The following is a 19,430-nucleotide window of genomic DNA, read 5'->3' on the forward strand; positions in this document are numbered from 1 at the left end:
GTTTTGAAAAAACATTTAATGACTTTGAATTCCGGGTTTGTTGTTGCTCCCATGATTTTTTGAATTATTATTAATATTATTTTATTATTAGTCATCATCATCAGTTTTATTAGTAGTAGTAGCAGTAATAGTAGAAATAGTATCAGCATTTATTTGTACTGTTTTTTTTCATCGAGCATTTATTTTGAAAAGCTCTTTGTACTCGTCATCAGAAATCAACAGATGCATTTCCTGTTAGCTAGATGAAAGCCGGTAACATTTAAAGTCCTGTGGTCTAAACGCTCTTAAATTGGTTGTATGTCGACTTGTATTTATAGTTGGTCTAGCTCGCTAAAGTTTGTATTTACATAGTGCATGCGGTAGCATCAAAAAACTTAATAGCGTAATATTCCGTTACCTAAGCTAGTTCGCTAGCCTAATTTGTTTACATTAGTGTGAGGGTGTTTCAGTCAGGAAGACCGGATAAATGTGCCTGTCTGTCGTTCCATGTTTCTTTTTGCTTCGTCACTCCTTAAAGGTTAGTGCTGTGAATGTTGGAGCAACAACACCTAAAAAATTGCAACAAATTGTTTGTTAACTTTTTTAAATCCAGAGTTGTTAACTTGCCCCTTAAACTTCCCGAAGGGCTCACACACAACTCTGTACTATAACAACAGGTCTTTCACGAAAGGTTTATTCGGTAAACAATCTGGTGAACAAGAAAACAGGAATGTTACTGAAAACATTAAAGCCGTACATTTTCTTTGCAGTAAATGAACAGCTAATGGTTCTGTCACAGGCATAAAATACACAGTTATCGAAAGAGTCTAGCTGCATTTTATATCCTTAATGTAACTGTTTACTTGGATTTGAACATTTCAGAATGAAATATGAAAAGTTCTTGATCAAGCTGAGGATGACCATAGCTTGTATTTCAAAATAACACAAATTTCCATACCTTTTTACCTATTTTTTTTAAACGCTCAGCTACACAACCTTAACAAAACGACGTCCCAGGTGTTCCCCTCCTCTTGTCCATACTCAGCCACTTCACTTACCCTGAAATGGATAAGAGGCTAAAAAAATGGATGGATGCCCCTTTTTTTTCTTGCAATAAAATTAATCATACAGGACTATTACCTAAACTATAATCCGGTTATTTATTATACTGTTTTTATACTGCCATTTTTCAAACTTTGGCTTTGGGAAAATATGTTCACTTTCATTAGGCGTGCACAGATTACAAAATTCATGGACATAGCTGTGTTTAAAATTTAGCTGATAGCTGCTGTTAGTACATTAGTTTTTGTTTATTTTGTAGTTTTATCACCTTTTCATTACTGAAATTATCCGTACTGTCTTCAACCCAGTGATTTATGAACAAATATGTGAATTATTGAACCTGGATCTCAGAAAAATGGACTGCAGAATTGACGGGACATAACAGATGATCAGTGGCCTCTGCCAATGGTAAAATGTTGTCTTATTTACTGATAGGAAGATGATGATAATGCCAACAAATTGTTGTATTCTTCTTCTTTTTAACAAAAATAATGTTGGCTAGAATAATAACTACCCTGTGGGTTCCCATATGGAAAAGAAATAGTAAAAACTTATATGATTTACTCATGAAAGTGGCCACTTTCTCATTACTTTCATATATTGTTTTAGTAAGTATCCAAAACATACAAGTTTCATTATATAATTTTTCAAGGGATCTTATATCTGTTTTTACTCTTGTATGCTTTTCATACAAGTTTCACACAAGACAGATACAAACTTTATAAGATTTATATATATCTTTTCCATATGGGTTTTCTTTGAAACACCCTTGTTACCTTTTTTAAAAGTTGATAAATAATATTATTTTTTCCTCTACAGATAATTTTTAGAATGACAGCCGTCAAGTAGAAAGAAGGATGAATAACTTTGGGCCAACAGACCTGATTGCAGGCCTCTGTCATACCGATGAAGAGGATCCTCTTCCTCTGTGGCAGAATGAATGCATCAGCCCCTGTTTTAACCAGCTCATCCTTGGTGTCTTGCCCCATGCTGGGATGGCCATTTTCAGTGCCTGCTACCTCAGCATGTCAAGGTAGGTCATGCATTGATACCAGGTCCTTATCAGCAACACTTTTCCAATCTTTCCAATTTTATTAGCGGATAATAAAGTTGTAGTTACAAAAAAACATGCATATCAATCCTTGCAGTGGATTTTCTGATGAAGTATGTTTTACTTTAATGTAACAACAATTCTTTAAAAACAAGAAACCCTCCCATCTTTTTTGGAGTCTCCTCTGTGTTGTCCAGTTTTTGGCTTAATTCAAAACGCGCAGCTTAAACATTGAATGGGGCACCCTATAAAACTAATGCCGATGATTCTAAAAATTGTGTCTATATTTTCACATTTTTGATGCTTTCCAGATGCAGCCACCTCCAGACGTCTCCCCCGTGTGGCTGGACACTCAGGCTCGTGTCAGCTCTGCTGGCTGCCTTACTCTACACTGCAGATGTCATCCTGGTGAGTGTCCTCCAGCAGGGAGACATGTACCTGGACGTCCTAGCTGGCAGCTGTGCAATCCTGGCCTGGCTGGTCCACTTCAGTGTCATAACAGTGCTCCAGAGGACTGTTTTTAAGAGAACCAGAGGACCTACGCTGCTGCTTCTCCTGGTGCTTCTGTTACTCCCCAACCTTGTCATCAACTTGATAATTTACTCCAAAAACAAGGAATATTTAAACCCAGCTGAACCTCTTAAACTGGCCCGATTTGTTCTTGCCTCAGTACGGACGTTTCTTTTTCTCATTTACCTCCTGGCATTTGCTTTCCCCTGCATCAGTGATGCTGGGTACACTTTGTATATTAACGATGTTGATGGCTCTCCGCTCATCCCAGAGAACACCCAGCTGGAGACTGGGGAGATTGTGGCTGAGGATGGGAGTGACTGCCTATCTCGACTCTTCTACTTGTGGCTCACCCCTCTCCTCAGGCGAGGGCAGAGATGTGAACTGGACAGACCAGCCGATGTATATCACCTTCCCCAGAAACTTAGAACTAGTGTGATTTGTCGGTATTTTCACCAGTGCTGGGAAGCCTGCTGGCAAGGATCACCAGTCACTTACCAAGAGGATCAATGGCCCACACCAGTCAGCACAAACCTCCTGAGTGGCAGCAGGAGTTTACACAACCAGGACCAACCACTGGAGCTGGAAGGTGATGTAAGATTGCTGAAGGTGCTACACAAGGCGTTTGGGAAGTGGTATTACATCCTTGGTCTGCTGAAGGTGACAGTCAACATATTGAGCTTTGCAGGTCCACTGCTCCTCAGTAGTCTTGTGAATTTTATGGAGGAAAAAGGTGCCCCAGTCAGCAGGGGTGTCTGGTGTGCCTTGGGGCTCTTTGCTACCACCCTGCTGTGCTCTGTTCTGCGAAACATCTTTGTCTTCGAGGTCTCCAAGGTGGCGCTGTCAGCACGAGCTGCTCTTGTGACGGCCATCTACAACAAAGCCCTGAGAGTCAGCAGCTGCAGCTTGGCTGGCTTTACTTTAGGAGAGGTGGTGAACTTGATGAGCACAGACACTGACCGTGTGGTTAACTTCTTCCAAAGCTTCCATGAGCTGTGGAGCCTGCCCTTTCGGTTAGCTGTCACCCTTTACTTGCTATATCTGCAGGTGGGTGTAGCTTTCCTTGGAGGACTGTCCGTAGCTTTGCTGCTGGTGCCATTCAACAAGTTCCTTGCTTCCTGCATCCTTAGCAACAATAAAAAGATGCTCATGTGGAAGGATAACCGTGTTAAGGTACGGCATGTTTAATATTATACTGAGTTGATTTATATACTTTTATGAAGCTACCCAGGGAAAAAATCTTGTTGAGATTCAGATTATTTTTAATTTTGAACTTATTTCCAGTTAATGACAGAGATCCTCTTCGGCATTCGCGTCATCAAGTTCTATAGCTGGGAGCCTCATTTCACACAGAAGGTGGCTGACTGTCGCAAAGAGGAGCTGTCCCACCTTAAGGTTGTCAAATACCTGGATGCATTGTGTGTGTATACCTGGGCTGCTCTACCTGTGGTCATCTCCATCCTGACCTTCGTCACGTATGTGCTGCTTGGACACCAGCTGACGGCAGCAAAGGTAAACTGGCTGCTGTGTTGATGCTGAGTGAGATTTGTAGAGAATTCGGGAATGTAGCGTTACTGTATAAACATATTTAAAAAAATAACTCTGACAAGAGCAACACCTGAGATGCTGGAGTGGTGGAGGGGTTGAAAAGAGGGCAGCTGCTGGAGCGGGGGGGCTGGGAGGAGAAGTTGGCCGTCCGATTGGGGTCTGGAATGTGGGGCCTCCCTGCTGCTGCCGAGACGGGGCAGTCTGCTTCTCTCCACTCCAGGGAAAAGGGTAACACTACCTGGGTCTGGGTGCAGTTTCCCCCTCCGGGGGCAAGGGTACCTAGACCCGGGGCTTAGAGTACGCTTGGGGAGTGTGATTGTGTGTACAGTGTCTCTTTATGTCTGTCTCCACGTTGGGTGAGTGTTGATTAATTGCATATGAGAGCATGAGGGTGGGAATGGATGTTTGTATCTGTGTGTGCTTGTATGTCTGTGTCTATATATCAGGTTGGGTATCAGACGCCACCTCTCTGGGGACATCTCAGGTCCTCCAAGGTATGGAGGCCTATCTCCCCCCACCACTTCCCCTGCCAGTGGCAGACGCCCTCAGACATCGGTGCGTTGGTGTTTCTTTGTGTCCGGGGATGGGCGTCCAGGTACACACCGGCTCACTCCTTGGTGGCTGCTTGTCGTGGCCTGGAGCCTGGGGCTCGCTCGGGCCACTTCGGGGGTGGGGTGCCCTCGGCCTCTCGGCCTGGGGCTCGGTCACTCTGGCACAGCTGGCTGCCGGCGGAGCTCACGGGCACGTCACTGCAACCCCCCCTGGCCTCTGCTCCGTGGCTGCTGGGTGACCCCTCATCTGGGACTCTCCTCAGCTCTTTCTGGGATAGTGGCACGGCTGCCCCTCTGTTGGTCTTCCTTGGTCTCTTGTGTTCTGGGGGCCTCTGGATGTCTGGAGTCTTGATCTCCTACATACCTGCTTCATGCCCTGGAGGACGGGGCTGTGGCCCCCCCACACCCTCTAGCAGATCATTACATGAAGGAACCTTTTAAAAACAAGTGCGTCCATGCTCACAGGTGTACACACGGGTGATCACACACACAAAGACACCCTTTTTGGCTCCTACCTCAAAGCACACTGTGCGCTGTTGATCTTACGTGCTGCACAATAATGTTTAATATTTAGTATTTACTGTTATATTCCCATAGATCATCGTGATGTTGTTTATTATGTTGCTCTTTTTTTCTTCTTCTGCTTGTTTTCTCTTTTTTCTTTCTCAACAGGTGATCCAGGTGATCGATATTTGTATTTTTTTGTCTGCTTATTTGGTTGTTTTTTTGTTTTTTGCCCTTTACCCCGTCCCTCTTTTCCGCTGTTTTTCTTTCCCTCTTTCTTTCTCCCCTTTCTTTTCCCTAGTCAAGTCTGTCCCGTATTTAATAAGTAAAAAAAAAAAGGAAAAGAGGGCAGCAGCGGAAATGAAATGTCAGAGGGAGAGATGAGAAGGGAGGGTGTGTTTGATGACATGGTACATGCATAAGTACCACAGTTGGAGTTGTCTGCTTGAACCAGCTCCCTCCAATGCATCAAAGACCTTCAAACAGAATTTTTCTCCATCTTTTTTCTAATCAGTCATTACAATTGGACAACTTTAGAATAATAATTTGTATTATTTAAGTGCCATAAAAGGTTGAGGTGGATTTGCTGCACAGTGAGCAATAATGTTCAAATGACTAACAACTCATAGCAGTAATAGTTATTTTATTTCAATAGGCACAAGTAAAATCAAGTCAGTTTTATTTGCATATTAGACATTGAGCTTCAGGGGATTTATATCCTGCACAGAAAAGTGTTCAGCACGCTTCATGATCAGGATTGGATGGATTTGGACCATCAGAAAAATTCCCCAAAATGACAGTCAAGGACAATGGTGAAAAAAAATTGCCACTGAGATAAATATATTAATTTATTAAATAATTCTCAGAATAGAAAAAAATGTTTTGTACCTTTTTTGTACCTATATTTCTGTATTCCTAGTAAAAAGGATATCAGTGGCTTTGAACTTAGACATTCTTTAAGCTAGTTTTATGCTCTCTTGTGAATGATTGTATGAATGCATATATAACAATGGACTATATAACTTGTGATAACTTTTTAAGAGTGCATTCTTGTAAATGTGATTCTCATCCCATGCAGGTGTTTACCACACTTGCCCTTGTAGGAATGTTGATCATCCCACTCAATGCTTTCCCCTGGGTGCTCAACGGAGTCCTGGAAGCCAAAGTGTCTCTGGAACGAATCCAGCGCTTCTTTAAACTAACCAACCAGAACCTGCAGGCATACTATGCCCTGGGTAGGGTACTGCTTGATTTGCTACTTTGTTTGTGTGGAGGTGTATTTGATTTTGATGTGAAACAAGTCCTCGTGCTTTTTTGTTCATTCAAGGAAAAAGCAGTTTTTATGAATGTTTAGAACAGCTTCTGCTCATTAGATGAAGTTATTTTCTGCTTTAATCAAGTATTTGTTTGAGTGATTGCATCAAATGCTATTTTTTCAAAGAGTAAATTTCACACAATTCACAGTTCATCAGCCAAACTTGCTTTTTTAAATCTATGAAATGTTTCTCTTGTGCTGAAATACCACATCTGTGTCCAGTGTCTCCAGAAGACAGCCAGACATCTGTCCTTTTGAGCCAGGGATCATTTTCATGGCAGGAACCCAGCAGTCCAAACGAAGAGGAAGAGTCTGGAGGAGCTAAAGGAAGCCTGCAGCTGCACAGTCTCAATTTAAACATAACCAAGGTACAAGCAACTATTGGGATTGTGCTTTAAAACAATCCCAATAGTTGGAAATTCATCGTCTCCTGTCAGTGATATAAGCTCAGTATTCAACACCCTAAAATTGTATATGAATATTTAAATTGCAAAAACGCACTGACACCAAAATGTTTTAACAGCAGGTGTTTGGAGCTGACTTAGTACAGACATGACATCTGCTATCTTCTGTCTGGCTCAGGGCTCTCTGGTGGTCGTGGTTGGGAAGGTCGGCTGTGGAAAGAGCTCCTTATTGGCTGCTCTGACTGGAGAGCTTAATAGGTACACAGCTTATGAAACTTTTATTGAAAATATTATCACTTATGACTTAATTTACATATGAAGAATGTTGTCGAGTCATCAATATTCCCTTTCCCAATATGAAAAGGTTTGCTTAGGTGATTAATAGGCAGTCAGGGGCTTTATGCTGCTCTAGATGATATTTTTCATCTTAGTTGGAACCAAAAAAGTCAATAAAATCAATAGTGAATCTGGTTTTAGTGATTTTAAGTGCACTGACACAACCTGGGATTAATAATGTGTGACTAAGGTCTATCCATCTTCCACTTGTCTCTGCAGGCTGACTGGAGTGCTCTATGTTGCAGACAGGGAGGTTGGCTTTGGTTTGGCCTCGCAGGAACCGTGGATCCAGCATGCATCAGTACGAGACAACATCTTGTTTGGCAGAGACTACGATGCTGCCTTCTACCAGGCTGTGATCAAGGCCTGCGCCCTCTCAGATGACCTCAATGTACGATTGTGACACTGTTATCGTTTACGTTTCTTCACACTGATTTCACTGTGCTTTGCATGGAGTTTCTGGGATTGTTTAAAATGTTAAATAAATTGGTTTTCAGGGCTTTGGTTGCTCTGTTTCTGCATCTGCAGGTTTTGCCAAATGGTGACAAGACTGAAGTGGGTGAGAACGGAGTGACTCTGAGTGGAGGACAGAAGGCCCGGCTGGCACTTGCTAGAGCTGTTTACATGGTGAGTCTTCAGCACAATCCAGCCATCTGCTTCACACTCTAAGAGGCGCAGAGGAGGTTTTACAATTAAATGAGTTAGGCTGCAGCAAACAAGGATAAATGATATTAGAATTATATTTTTCCTTCTGTTGCACAGATTGATAAAAACTGAAAGCTATCAGGTAAACGTTTAGAGCTTTTAATTTTGTTTGAGGGAACTGCATGTTAACAGTTTCTTGTAACAAATAGTTAAAAAGCCATAAAAAGCTGTTTACATGTAATATGCTTGTGTAATGTGATGTTGCCTCCCCTTCCTTTTTTCTGCTTCTCCTGCAGGACAAAGATATCTACCTCCTCGATGATCCACTGGCAGCAGTGGATGCAGATGTGGCTGAACACCTTATGAAGAAATGTATCATGGAGCTCCTCAGAGGGAAGACCAGAATCCTTTGCACACACCGCATAGAGTTTGTGGACAAAGCTGATGTGGTTGTCCTCATGGACAATGGAGCAATCATCAAAACAGGTAGAAAATGAAGTCTGCTTTAAATCTTGGTGACATTTGTATAAATGTAACTTCTAAATGATTTAAAGTCCTTTTAGAAACAAGTGTCACAGATCAGCAGCGTAAGTTATTTTGAAGTTGGATGGGGAGAAAGTCATAACTCACAATTGTATTGATCAGTGGGTCATAGAAACTGCATGCAATAGAAGTGGCAGTCAAATACAAAAAATAGTAACAACTTTAACATTTTTGCTCCAAAATACAGTTCAGAAAAGTATTTTTCATCCCACAGCTTATGCTTGTGCATGTGCAGTTTCACAATATTACATCTTCATTCACATCTCAGTCCAGACCACTAACAGTGAATCTGCTCATGCCAAATTAAAATTAATGTTCTATATGCACTTAGGCAAAATATAATTGAAAAAAGTACACATCTCTACATCTGTAGAACAATAACAAGTAGAAAAAGATGCCTCCACATAGCTGAAGTGTACATTTATCCACAGAATAATGTGATTGGCTAATATGCTTTATACCTAAACTGTTGATTGGCTTTTGGGTAACGAGGTGGGACAACCGCCATCTTTAGCATCTCAGACTTTGATTTTTATTTATAATTCTTAGAGTGCCATGTTGTCTTGTATAATGTGTCCATATGCCAAGTAAAAAAAAATGAGCGGCTATTGTACAGATACAGGACATTTATTAAAAGGCTTTTTGGTTTTGTCTAGTTGTTTATATTGAGCTCACTTCATTAGTTAAGCATTACATGCAAGAAGAGCACCAACTTGTAAGTGGCTCAGGGGGTTGGGAAGCGCATCTGTAACCGGAAGGTCGCCGGTTAGATCCCCGGGCTCTCTGTCCTGGTCGTTGTGTCCTTGGGCAAGACACTTTACCCTACCACCTACTGGTGTCGGCCAGCTTCTGTCAGTCTACCCCAAATGTGTGAATGTGAGAGTGAATGAATAGTGGCATAAAGCGCTTTGGGTGCCTTGAAAAGCGCTATATAAAATCCAATCCATTATTATTATTATAAGGTGGAACATCTGTGGAATAAAAGGCCTTTTTATTCCTCTGTGTTAAACAGGGACACCAGCAGAAGTCCTTCCTTTGGTGGAGGCAGTCCAGAAAAAGCAGAAGAACAACTTCAACACAAAAGAGAAAGGTGTGTTCACCTCACATTATGACAAACAAAAACAGTGGCGCATGTATAATCTCTTACAAGTCCAGAGTTCCCATTGTTGTCATCATCTTCTTCAATAACAATATCTCAACAAAATCTCAACAAATCCAAAATTCAGCTCTTCTTTCTGGGACTCTTATAATCCTTTTGCTTTGGCCCCTGTTGATTGTGAGCAGATGGCGTGGAGCAGGTTGAAGGGGAAATGAGTTCATTGCCTGAGCTACATGTGGATAATGATCCTGACCTCTCGGGGGCAGAGCAGAAACAGGTGGGCAGGCTGGCATGGAGAGTTTACCAGACCTACTGGGCCGCTGTGGGTGGAGTACTGGCCTCCTGCGTCTTAGTCTCTCTGCTCCTCATGCAAGGTTTGGATTGCTTTTTATGATCTTTGTACACTGTTGACGCTTAGCAAATTTTTCAGAAAGTACTGAGAATGTTATATTTTATTGCAGTTTGTATTTATTTTATTTTCTCCAAGATTTTCTCTCTGTGTTCAACATTTTTTCATCTTTTAAAGATGAGAATTATTTTTTAATTTTACTGCCAACATTACAAAATAAGTCCAGGCGACCTGTATGATACTTGGGCGATATAGGATTATTGTTTAAAGCAGGTTTCAGGGTATTTTGTCCCCAAAAGAAAAAAAAACACTGTCTTCTGGCTTTAAATTCATTTCTAATTTAATAAGAACTTTGTGTGTGTGTGTGTTTGTGTGTAAATCAGCATCTAAAAATGTGTCTGACTGGTGGCTGTCCTACTGGATCTCTGAGCTAAAACACAATGGTTCCACTGGGAATAATGATTCTTCGTTACCTGCCTTCAGCTCACCTCATCTGCTGCTTTTCTCACCTGGCAGGCTCATGTGAGTCGACCAATTGGCAACATTTTGAAAACGATTCTGTGAATGGTAACACGACCAAGATGCCTTGCTATCATTGTTCCAGAATAAACTTTAAAACACCAAATTTGTAACCAATTTTAAAAGAGCACATGCTATAATAATAACATGCAGTTCAGCCGTGAGATAATGATGATTTATTTTAAAATATTCATTTATATATTATTTTTGAAAGGTACAGATGTAAAGACTTACACAAAGTTTATCATTCATTTTGAATAATGAAAATAAAAACTGCTTTTAGTTCTGTGATTTAAACTTTGACTTCTTCCTGTCTTACTTCAGTCTTTTGACTAAAATCAGATATTCACCTCTACCCATCCAGGTCTTCAGTGCCCTCTGGCCACACGTTTCTCTCTAACGACATCGATGCAGATGTTAAGTTTTACCTGACGGTTTACGGCTCCATTGCTGTGGCCAACACCGTGTTCACCGCGCTCCGTGCCTTCCTCTTTGCCTATGGAGTAATGTGTGCCGCTTCTGTCATCCACAACAGACTTCTGAATCAAGTCTTTAAGGTATGTCAGCAGTCAGAATAGCAGATTGAGTGCTTTTCATGTCTGGCAAAAATAGCTGAAGGTTGGAGAAACAGGGTGGTGACTGAAGGGTTAGCAGTGTGAGACATCAGACGAGCTGAGTAGATGTTCATTAACAGGAAGAGGTATGCTCACACTGCCTACGTTATCTACTTAATGCCAATCCTTCTGATAGGTAGTTCTAAATACATATATAATAAGGATTTTATTTTATTTATTTTTACTGTCTCCAAACCATACATCATAGCAGGTCTCACTATAATCTTGTAAACCTTCCCTTTCACTATTCCTGCTATTCTTCTGTCACAAATCACCCTGCATGCTCGTCTTCACCCACTCCACCCTGCCCACGCTGTCCTCTTCACCTCTCTTGAACACTCTCTAATGCTTGACCTTAGATATTCAAACTCACCTCCCCTCACTGTCTCTTCCTCTTGCATGTTCACGTTTCCACCTGTCTTCCTCTCATTCATGCACATACTTCTTTCTTCTACTGACTTTTATTTCTCTTTTCTCCAGTGTGTACCTCCACCTCTCCAGACTGTCTTGCATCTGCAAATGTTATAGTTAGGGATGGGTACCGGTGGTTCTAACATAAACGGTAGCTTTTTTTCTGTGCTTTTTTTTCCCTGAGATGTCATACACTTTGAATTCTAGGCAATCATTTTACGTTTCCGAGGATAGTAGGCGGGCCCAGGTACGTACGTTCTTTTAGAGCAGAGCTACAGATTAAAAGTGCCCAAGGCGAAGCGGTCAAAAGTCTGGCTGTACTTCACAGCAAAATATGCAAACTCAGCAGCTGCAACAAGTGCTTTAAGCTGATACTGTGACACTGTCAAAGGAAGTAACACCTCAAATCCGATGAAACACCTGGCGATGCATAGCGTTTTTTTTTTTAAAAGCCGAGAAATGCGCCGTATTTGATAGCTTGCTGCGAGACCTCACACCAAGCGCATCTACTGCGGGTGTGGTGCCTGTTTTCGGACCAAGAGTTAGCAACATCCCCCAAAAACCCGAAGAATACTCCCTTCACCCTGGCCAAAAAGGCTAAAATGACCAAAGAAAAAGTGGAAAACAGCTAAACATGAGAGGTTTTTGGACAAAGTTTGTGTTTTTTCCATTGATTAAGCACTGCTTCCAGCCAAGAGTGATACCATATATGCCCCATAGCTGCAGAAAAGGCTAACATTGTTATCTTTTTACAAAAAAACAGCTGAACATGAGAGGTTTTTGGACCAATTTTGTGTTCTCCATTCTTTAAGCACCGGTTTGAGCACCGTTTAAGCACCGGCACCGCTTCAAAAGTACCGGTTTGGCACCGGTATCGGATAAAACCTAAACGATACCCATCCCTAGTTATAGTTCACAAGATTCTTTAAAGAAAAATGCAAATGCATAATGAGAGAGGAAAACACTTTAAGTGTGAGTGACATGAGTAATTCCCACTTAGCAAAAAATATTAAAAAATGTCTTGTTTGCGTCTCCATCCAGACCACTATGGCGTTCTTCGATACCACTCCTTTGGGCCGAATTCTCAACCGTTTTTCCTCAGACTTGTACAGCGTGGACGACAGCCTGCCGTTTGTCTTGAACATCTTACTGGCCAACATTTTTGGCTTGCTCGGCATGCTGGTGGTGATAAGTTACGGCCTGCCCTGGGTCCTGGTGGCCCTGCTTCCCCTGGGTCTGCTGTACTATCGCACGCAGCACTTCTATAGACACACATCTCGAGAGCTGAAGCGCCTCTGCAGCCTCACTCTGTCACCAATCTACTCGCATTTTTCAGAGACACTGACTGGACTGGGAACGATCCGGGCCAGTGGCAACTCTGCCAGGTGAGTGACACGGAAACAGAGTTTTCAGTGATTAGATAAATGTATGTGGAAATAAATAATAGTTGTTAACTTTATCTTGCACAGGACATAAAATTAATTTAAATTCTCTTGAACATAGGTGACAGGAAGTATTAATATTAATAAAATATATTAGGTATAGGGACTAAAGAAACAGCTAAACCGCTGGGACATTTTTCTGCTGTTTCAGGTTTGAGGAGGAGAACGCCAGGCGTTTGGAGCAGAACCAACGCTGTTTGTTTCTTAGCTACGCTGCAGGGCAGTGGCTGGACATCCGTCTGCAGCTGATTGGTATCGCTGTGGTGACAGGCCTTGGGGTGATAGCTGTTGTTCAGCACCAGCTTAATTCTGTTGATCCAGGTAAGACAGCAGAAGAATTTGCAGGCTGTGCGTGTTTAATGACCGTAGGAGCCATTAAGTAAGACTCTGTGTGCCGGTTTTCCTATCAGGTCTGGTGGGTTTGTCCCTGTCCTACGCTTTGTCTATCACACAGCTGCTATCTGGCCTCATATTCAGCTTCACGCAGACTGAAATGCAGCTGGTGAGCGTGGAACGAACAGAGGAATATTCCACTGGACTGCCCATTGAACCACAGCATCAGAATACAAAGGTCGGGTGCTGGATATTGATATTAACATAACAACAGTGGGTTACACTAAAGCTTCATCAGAGCTCCTGGCTTTACCTCACAGCTGTCTTCACAGAATCTTACTTTTTAGTCCAAACCTGAAAGTCAGAGGAAAAGATCACAAGACACAATCTACATATATTAATAACATATGTAAACATTTGTACACCTATTTACATATTTAAATAAAGATGGATGTGGCATCTTTTTTTTTTTGTCAATTGAAACAAAAGCCAACACAAAGTACTTTAACATGTATATTTTTCTATTGCCCAGCAGGGGGCAGTCTCTCTGCTTTAAAAAAATATGGGTTGTTGTAAAGAAATCTATGGAAAACGGCCCTTTTTTTATGATACCATAAATCAAGTGTGTTTTCTAACGTGTTTATGGACTCAGTCACACGTTTTAAATTTCTTGGAGTACTATTTGCATTTTACCCTCTCTGTTTCTGACATCAGCTGCCCCCCTCGTGGCCTGAGCACGGTTGTTTGGAGTTTCGGAATGTGGCTTTGACCTACAGGGATGGTCTTCCCAATGCCCTGGATGGAGTGAGCCTCATGGTGCGACCTGGAGAGAAAATAGGCATTGTGGGACGTACAGGATCTGGCAAGTCCACGATATTCTTGGCCCTGTTTCGGATGGTGGAGCTCAGCCAGGGTCAGATTCTCCTGGATCAGCTGGATATTACCACCGTGGGCCTAGTTCAACTCAGGTACATTTGAATTGAGTTGTTTATTGGTATTGGATAAGAGTTACATGAAAACTGTGATCTAACATAATGTACTTTATAATATAATAAAATCAGTGGGAGACAAGTTGACTTATGTGCTGTCGTTGCCCTCTGCAGGTCCAGGTTGGCCATTATTCCTCAGGACCCCTTCCTTTTCAGTGGCACAGTCAGAGAGAATCTGGACCCCTGTGGGCGACACTTGGAGCCGGAGCTGCTGGACGTCCTGGAGCAGTGCCACCTCAGCCCTGTGGTCAGCAGAATGGGTGAGAGTTATTTACAAAAGTGTGCTTGACCCAGTGATTTAACAGAGAACAGAACAATTGCAGTGTTTTGTCTTTTTTGTTACAAAGGTGTGTCTGCTTGACACCTTTGACGCCACCCTTTTCCATTCCTGTCTGCTCACATGACTGTCTGCTTCGGTTACAAAGTGGTTCTTACCTACTTGCACTGGGAAAATGGTTCTTGAGTCAACACGCTGGATGATCGAAAGTATTTTTTTGTACCACAGAATAAATCTAAGGATCCACTGACTGGCAAACATACTTTGATAATTGATGACTGTGTTTCAGAACCTAACATCATTATCATTCTCTTTCCTCCTCTGTGATCTTTGTATTAATCCTGTTTACTTTATGGGCCTAAAATAAAGCTTCAAATTTGCATGAAATGGAGCTGCTACTCCATGAAGATCATCTACATGAAGATGTAGATGATGACAGATTCATGCTGCCTCTCATGCCTTTTGTGTATGTTTTCGTGACTGTCAGGTGGTCTGGATGCTGAGGTGGGAGAAAGAGGAAGATTCTTCTCTGCAGGACAGAAGCAGCTGCTGTGTTTGGCCAGAGCTCTGTTGACGCAAGCCAAGGTGAGTTTTGCATCTTCACCATTACACTGTACCGACCGAACATTGTCAGAGACAGTAAATTTTCTCTCGAGTGACTGACACTGATGGTGAGAGGGTGCAACAGAATTACAATAAAGGGTGAAAAATAGTCTGTGGCTTTCTCTGTGACATAAGTGACAGTATGAGGCTGTAAACAAAGAACAAACTGTACAGGTTTGATTAGCTCTAATTATGTGACACGCCTTCGCCTGTTCACAAGGAAGTAGGTTGTAAGAGACTGTGTGCAGGAGAAGGTATTTGCAAAAGCTTTGTAAATGTTATGCTTCTACATTTGGAAAGAAGACTGACTAACCTTGTATTTCCAGACATTTATTTATTTCTATTTACTGAGAACAAAATATTTTAGCGTGATTGCTCAAACAAATAAACCAAAACATTTTTCCAATAAATGTTTTGTTGTCATTTAGGTCCTGTGTATTGATGAAGCCACAGCCAGCGTGGATCATAAGACAGACAAACTCCTGCAGCAGACCATTAGAGAGAAGTTTCAGGACAAGACTGTGCTCACTATTGCCCACAGGTGACTGCATGTGTTCCTGCACTAAAACACATTTCAGAATGTTATTTTACAACTGTAGTCTAAAACTTCCTGCTTTTTATTTTCTGAACGAAACACCTTTTTGTGTTTTGTGTGCCTGTCTCACATCAGGATCAACACCATCATGGACTGTGACCGTGTGCTAGTGATGCATGCTGGGAAGGTGGTGGAGTTTGACAGTCCCGTGTCTCTCTGCCAAGCTGATAACTCCATCTTTCACAGACTGGCGGGTGATCAGGGACAATGAGATGATCAGACACATTTACAGACAACTTGCTGCTTTGAGCTGATGCAGAGAAGAGTTGCAGACTTTGAGCAAAAACTCATTTGGAACGGACAGCTTGGACTCAAAAGCGAGGCTGTTTGGAAATGTGATTATTCTAATGCATAAACAGCATTCATTGAATTTATGACATATTCTTGAATCAAGACAACTACACAACCCTCCCCCAACTCTTCCAGTGGTCACCAAGGAGTTCACTGGCCACTTGAGAAACATAATGTCTCTAGCATGTTCTGGGTCTGCCCTTAAGTCTCCTCAATCAGAAAGTACCCAAGACCACCTCAACTGGCTCCTTTTGATGTGCTGAAGTAGCAGCTCCACTCAAATCGATCCTCACTTTATCAGCTCAGCTCAGATATCCTTCTGCTGCTTACATCTGCCATCTTTTTCAGACCACATCACCGGAGACAATTCATTAATCCGTCTGTAAATCTTCCGCTCCTTTGTTCATTCACTTAACAACAAGACTTTGATTCTTTAAAATGGCCTGGTAAATGGCCTGTATGTATATAGCGCTTTACTAGTCCCTAAGGACCCCAAAGCGCTTTACATATCCAGTCATCCACCCATTCACACACACATTCACACACTGGTGATGGCAAGCTACATTGTTGCCACAGCCACCCTGAGGCGCACTGACAGAGGCCCCAGGGTGTAAACTCTGTACTTGGGGCATCAGCTCATTCAGAACCCAGAGGTGGGACTCCATCATTTTTATAGCTGAGAACCATCGTTTCAAGTCTCGGATGTCCAACTTCGGTTTCAAAGTCAGCAGTCACAAAAATTAAAAAAACAAACAGTAACTTATAATAAGGGGAATTAGTCAAATCCATTTGGTATAATAGCTGCTACTTTTTACACTTTGTTATTGTTATATTTGAATCCTAATTTAGACAGACAGCCAGAAATGCTCGTTGCCATATGTAAATGACTCGTGTAAACTTGTCTGTTTATTCAGAACAACTGCCTGTGTTTGATGAAATAAGACATCATGTCTGCTTGCACTTACGTGAATTATGGACATAAATACCTGGCCCTAGATCTGGTCTTACCACAAGCCACTAAACATTGATGTGTTATAACAAAACACCACTCTGTAGAAGAAATGTTGCAGTGGGGTTACAGTAACAATCTGAGTAAAAAAATGTCTAAATATATGAAATTATGACTTTATAATCTTGTTTTGGATCCATTTGAAGTAAATGATATATGGAGCATTTTATGAATCATCTTTGAATGTATAAAGTGAGTTCAGTCAGTCTTTGAGTGCTTTAGTTAAAAAGAGAGACCTGAAAATAAGAAACATTCACAGTTCAACAGAAATGTCTTATTTTTAGAATTTTATTTAAAAAAACATTTTATTGAAATTTTTTTTAAAATGCTCCAAGACCTGTAAGGGCTATGAGGAATTTTATTCGAATAGTACCTGATTCTGTATCTGCCAAGGTCAACATGAATATGGAAGGTAAAGTGCTTCTTGTTTTGTAGATTTAAATGAGAGTAGATGTATCAAAGTTTTGGGAATCCTCATCTGTGGAACTAACATTAAGTTGCTGCTTCTTCCTCTTGTCTGCAAGGAAACGCATCCAAACTTGTTACTTTGTTTCAAAGATGATGATTATAAATGAATGTGACTGTGTTCTTATGGAAGTACTATTTCATAGAATTACACATTTTTCTAGTACCATTTACAATAATAGCAGGAACAGTAATCATAGCAGTTGTCATAAATTGTGTTTTCTTAATTCTTATTGTGTGGAAAATACAGGTCACTTGAATGAGGTCACCATTGTATGAGACTTAATATAAAGTATATAAGTCTCATGAGATATGTGTAAAACATTTATTGTAAGTTTTCTTCTGCACAGGGCTGTTGGTGGTTTATTAGATCTTAGAACTACACTGAAGAGAAAAGCTCTACCACAAAACAGTTGTTTTTAATTTATCCAACTCCTGTTTGTTCTGTTTTATCATTATATCCTGTTTTCTTTTTTCTTTACTCTTTTAATGTTAACCATCTGTACAAAGAAAACACAAAATCCAGTTTCTCAGTGTTTTTTTTTTTTATTATTATGAAGAAGCATGAAGGCTTTTTATGACCAGACGGAATCTTTTACTTCACTTCTCTGTCAATGATTTACTGTCATTCAACAGACTAACAAAAATGATTCAGGCTTGCTGCAGGCAGAGATCAAAGAACTCAGCCTGAGGTGTGTTTGCCTCTCTTTATATGTACTGTTTTAAAGCAATCTGACTTTATTTTTTGACACATTTTATTTTTTTGGCATCAACGTCAGACTTTTCAGACATGCTGATCATCATATTAGTATATCTGTATTAGAGGTGGGAATCACCATACATCCCACGATACGATATTATCACAATACTTAACGCACGATATTATTGAAATTTTTAAAAATATTTTGCGATATTCAGATTCTGTACATAAAGGTAAACTTTATCAATATTCATTTTATCTAATATCAAAGTCTCACACTCAGTCTTTCTCTCATTTCAGTTTTATTGTTGACAAACTGAACGGTTTGTATTACAGTCTAGTCCAACTTAACTGAACGCAACCATCTGGTACAATTATAGCTATTCTGAACTATGCAATTTATGAAAACTATGCAGCCCCTTCAGCAACTGAAGAATTTGAAAGTAAATTAAAACAAAATATAATTTTACATTAAATAAAAAAGTTTTAAACTTAATTAAAATAAAACATGTCTTAAATTAAAATAAGTAAACTGTCATTTTTATTGCTGCCAAAAAAAAGTTAAACACATTTGGACAGTGAAGGAATGTCAGGATTCTTGCTCAGAAAAAGGATCAACATGCTCTGAAGTCAGAGCACAAAAACCTTTTTTGTAACAAAATATCGATTTCTGCTGTCCCTGTATCGATACATTATTAGCAAACAAAATATCGTTTTTTTCCCCCCACCCCTAATCTGTATGTGTCATAAATTGATCCCCTTCATCTCATGAATTGTATTTTCAAGTGCATTTTACTTTAATGTAAGACCAAGACAAAGAGCAACTGACAACCTGAATAATAAAACATTTGTCAGTCAAACAATTAAGGGAGGATAGCATGAATCATTTAAATTGATGAATTAATAATGGAATGATCCTGGCAGCTTTAATGTGAGCTGTAAATCAAATTTAGATTCAAGTATTAATAAAAAAAAGTTTATCTAAATGTTGTGATTGTGATGTTTGTATGCTTAGTTGCAGGTGAGTATATTTTGACAGGAGTGATTTTTGTTGTTTGTTTTTCTTGGCTTGTCAACAGCTGTAATGTAAAAATTCGTTGGTAATAAAAAAGCTATTGATTATTAAACATGTATGTTGAGTTCATTCACCAGATTTGCCTGAGAACAATTAAAAACACTGTACAGTCAGAGCCCATATGGAGCTGCAGCTGTGCCCTTTCAGGTAGGATTATATAATTCTGTGAATGCAACTGAGCTCTCTTTTCTTTCAATCCAGATTGAATCAG

At 40.6% G+C, this 19,430-nt stretch overlaps 1 protein-coding gene across 1 annotated transcript; it reads left to right on the forward strand.

Annotated features, from left to right (window-relative positions):
• The first annotated feature begins 233 nt into the window (after nt 1–233).
• abcc10 (ATP binding cassette subfamily C member 10) lies at nt 234–18,035 on the forward strand. Its single transcript, XM_087841456.1, has 23 exons — nt 234–517; nt 1,350–1,449; nt 1,861–2,074; nt 2,404–3,775; nt 3,887–4,114; nt 6,284–6,440; nt 6,743–6,888; nt 7,103–7,182; nt 7,480–7,651; nt 7,789–7,887; nt 8,202–8,391; nt 9,461–9,538; nt 9,733–9,921; nt 10,280–10,418; nt 10,780–10,972; nt 12,482–12,825; nt 13,034–13,203; nt 13,293–13,453; nt 13,930–14,183; nt 14,319–14,464; nt 14,969–15,066; nt 15,513–15,625; nt 15,755–18,035. The coding sequence occupies exons 3-23, from the start codon at nt 1,899–1,901 to the stop codon at nt 15,888–15,890; spliced, it is 4,641 nt and encodes a 1,546-aa protein (XP_087697582.1). The 5' UTR covers nt 234–517; nt 1,350–1,449; nt 1,861–1,898; the 3' UTR covers nt 15,891–18,035.
• Nucleotides 18,036–19,430: the final 1,395 nt, after the last annotated feature.

This window comes from Neolamprologus brichardi, chromosome 6 (assembly GCF_056152115.1).
Source record: "Neolamprologus brichardi isolate AB-2024 chromosome 6, ASM5615211v1, whole genome shotgun sequence".
Classification (NCBI taxonomy): domain Eukaryota; kingdom Metazoa; phylum Chordata; class Actinopteri; order Cichliformes; family Cichlidae; genus Neolamprologus; species Neolamprologus brichardi.

What these genes read in the sequence shown, in the direction of transcription:
- abcc10 (XM_087841456.1), top strand. Translation starts at nt 1,899, where the DNA reads ATGAATAACTTTGGGCCAACAGACCTGATTGCAGGCCTCTGTCATACC. An exon ending in ACCAGCTGACGGCAGCAAAG is followed by an intron (nt 4,115 to 6,283) that starts GTAAACTGGCTG and finishes CATCCCATGCAG; the next exon opens with GTGTTTACCACACTTGCCCT. An exon ending in TTCTGAATCAAGTCTTTAAG is followed by an intron (nt 10,973 to 12,481) that starts GTATGTCAGCAG and finishes GTCTCCATCCAG; the next exon opens with ACCACTATGGCGTTCTTCGA.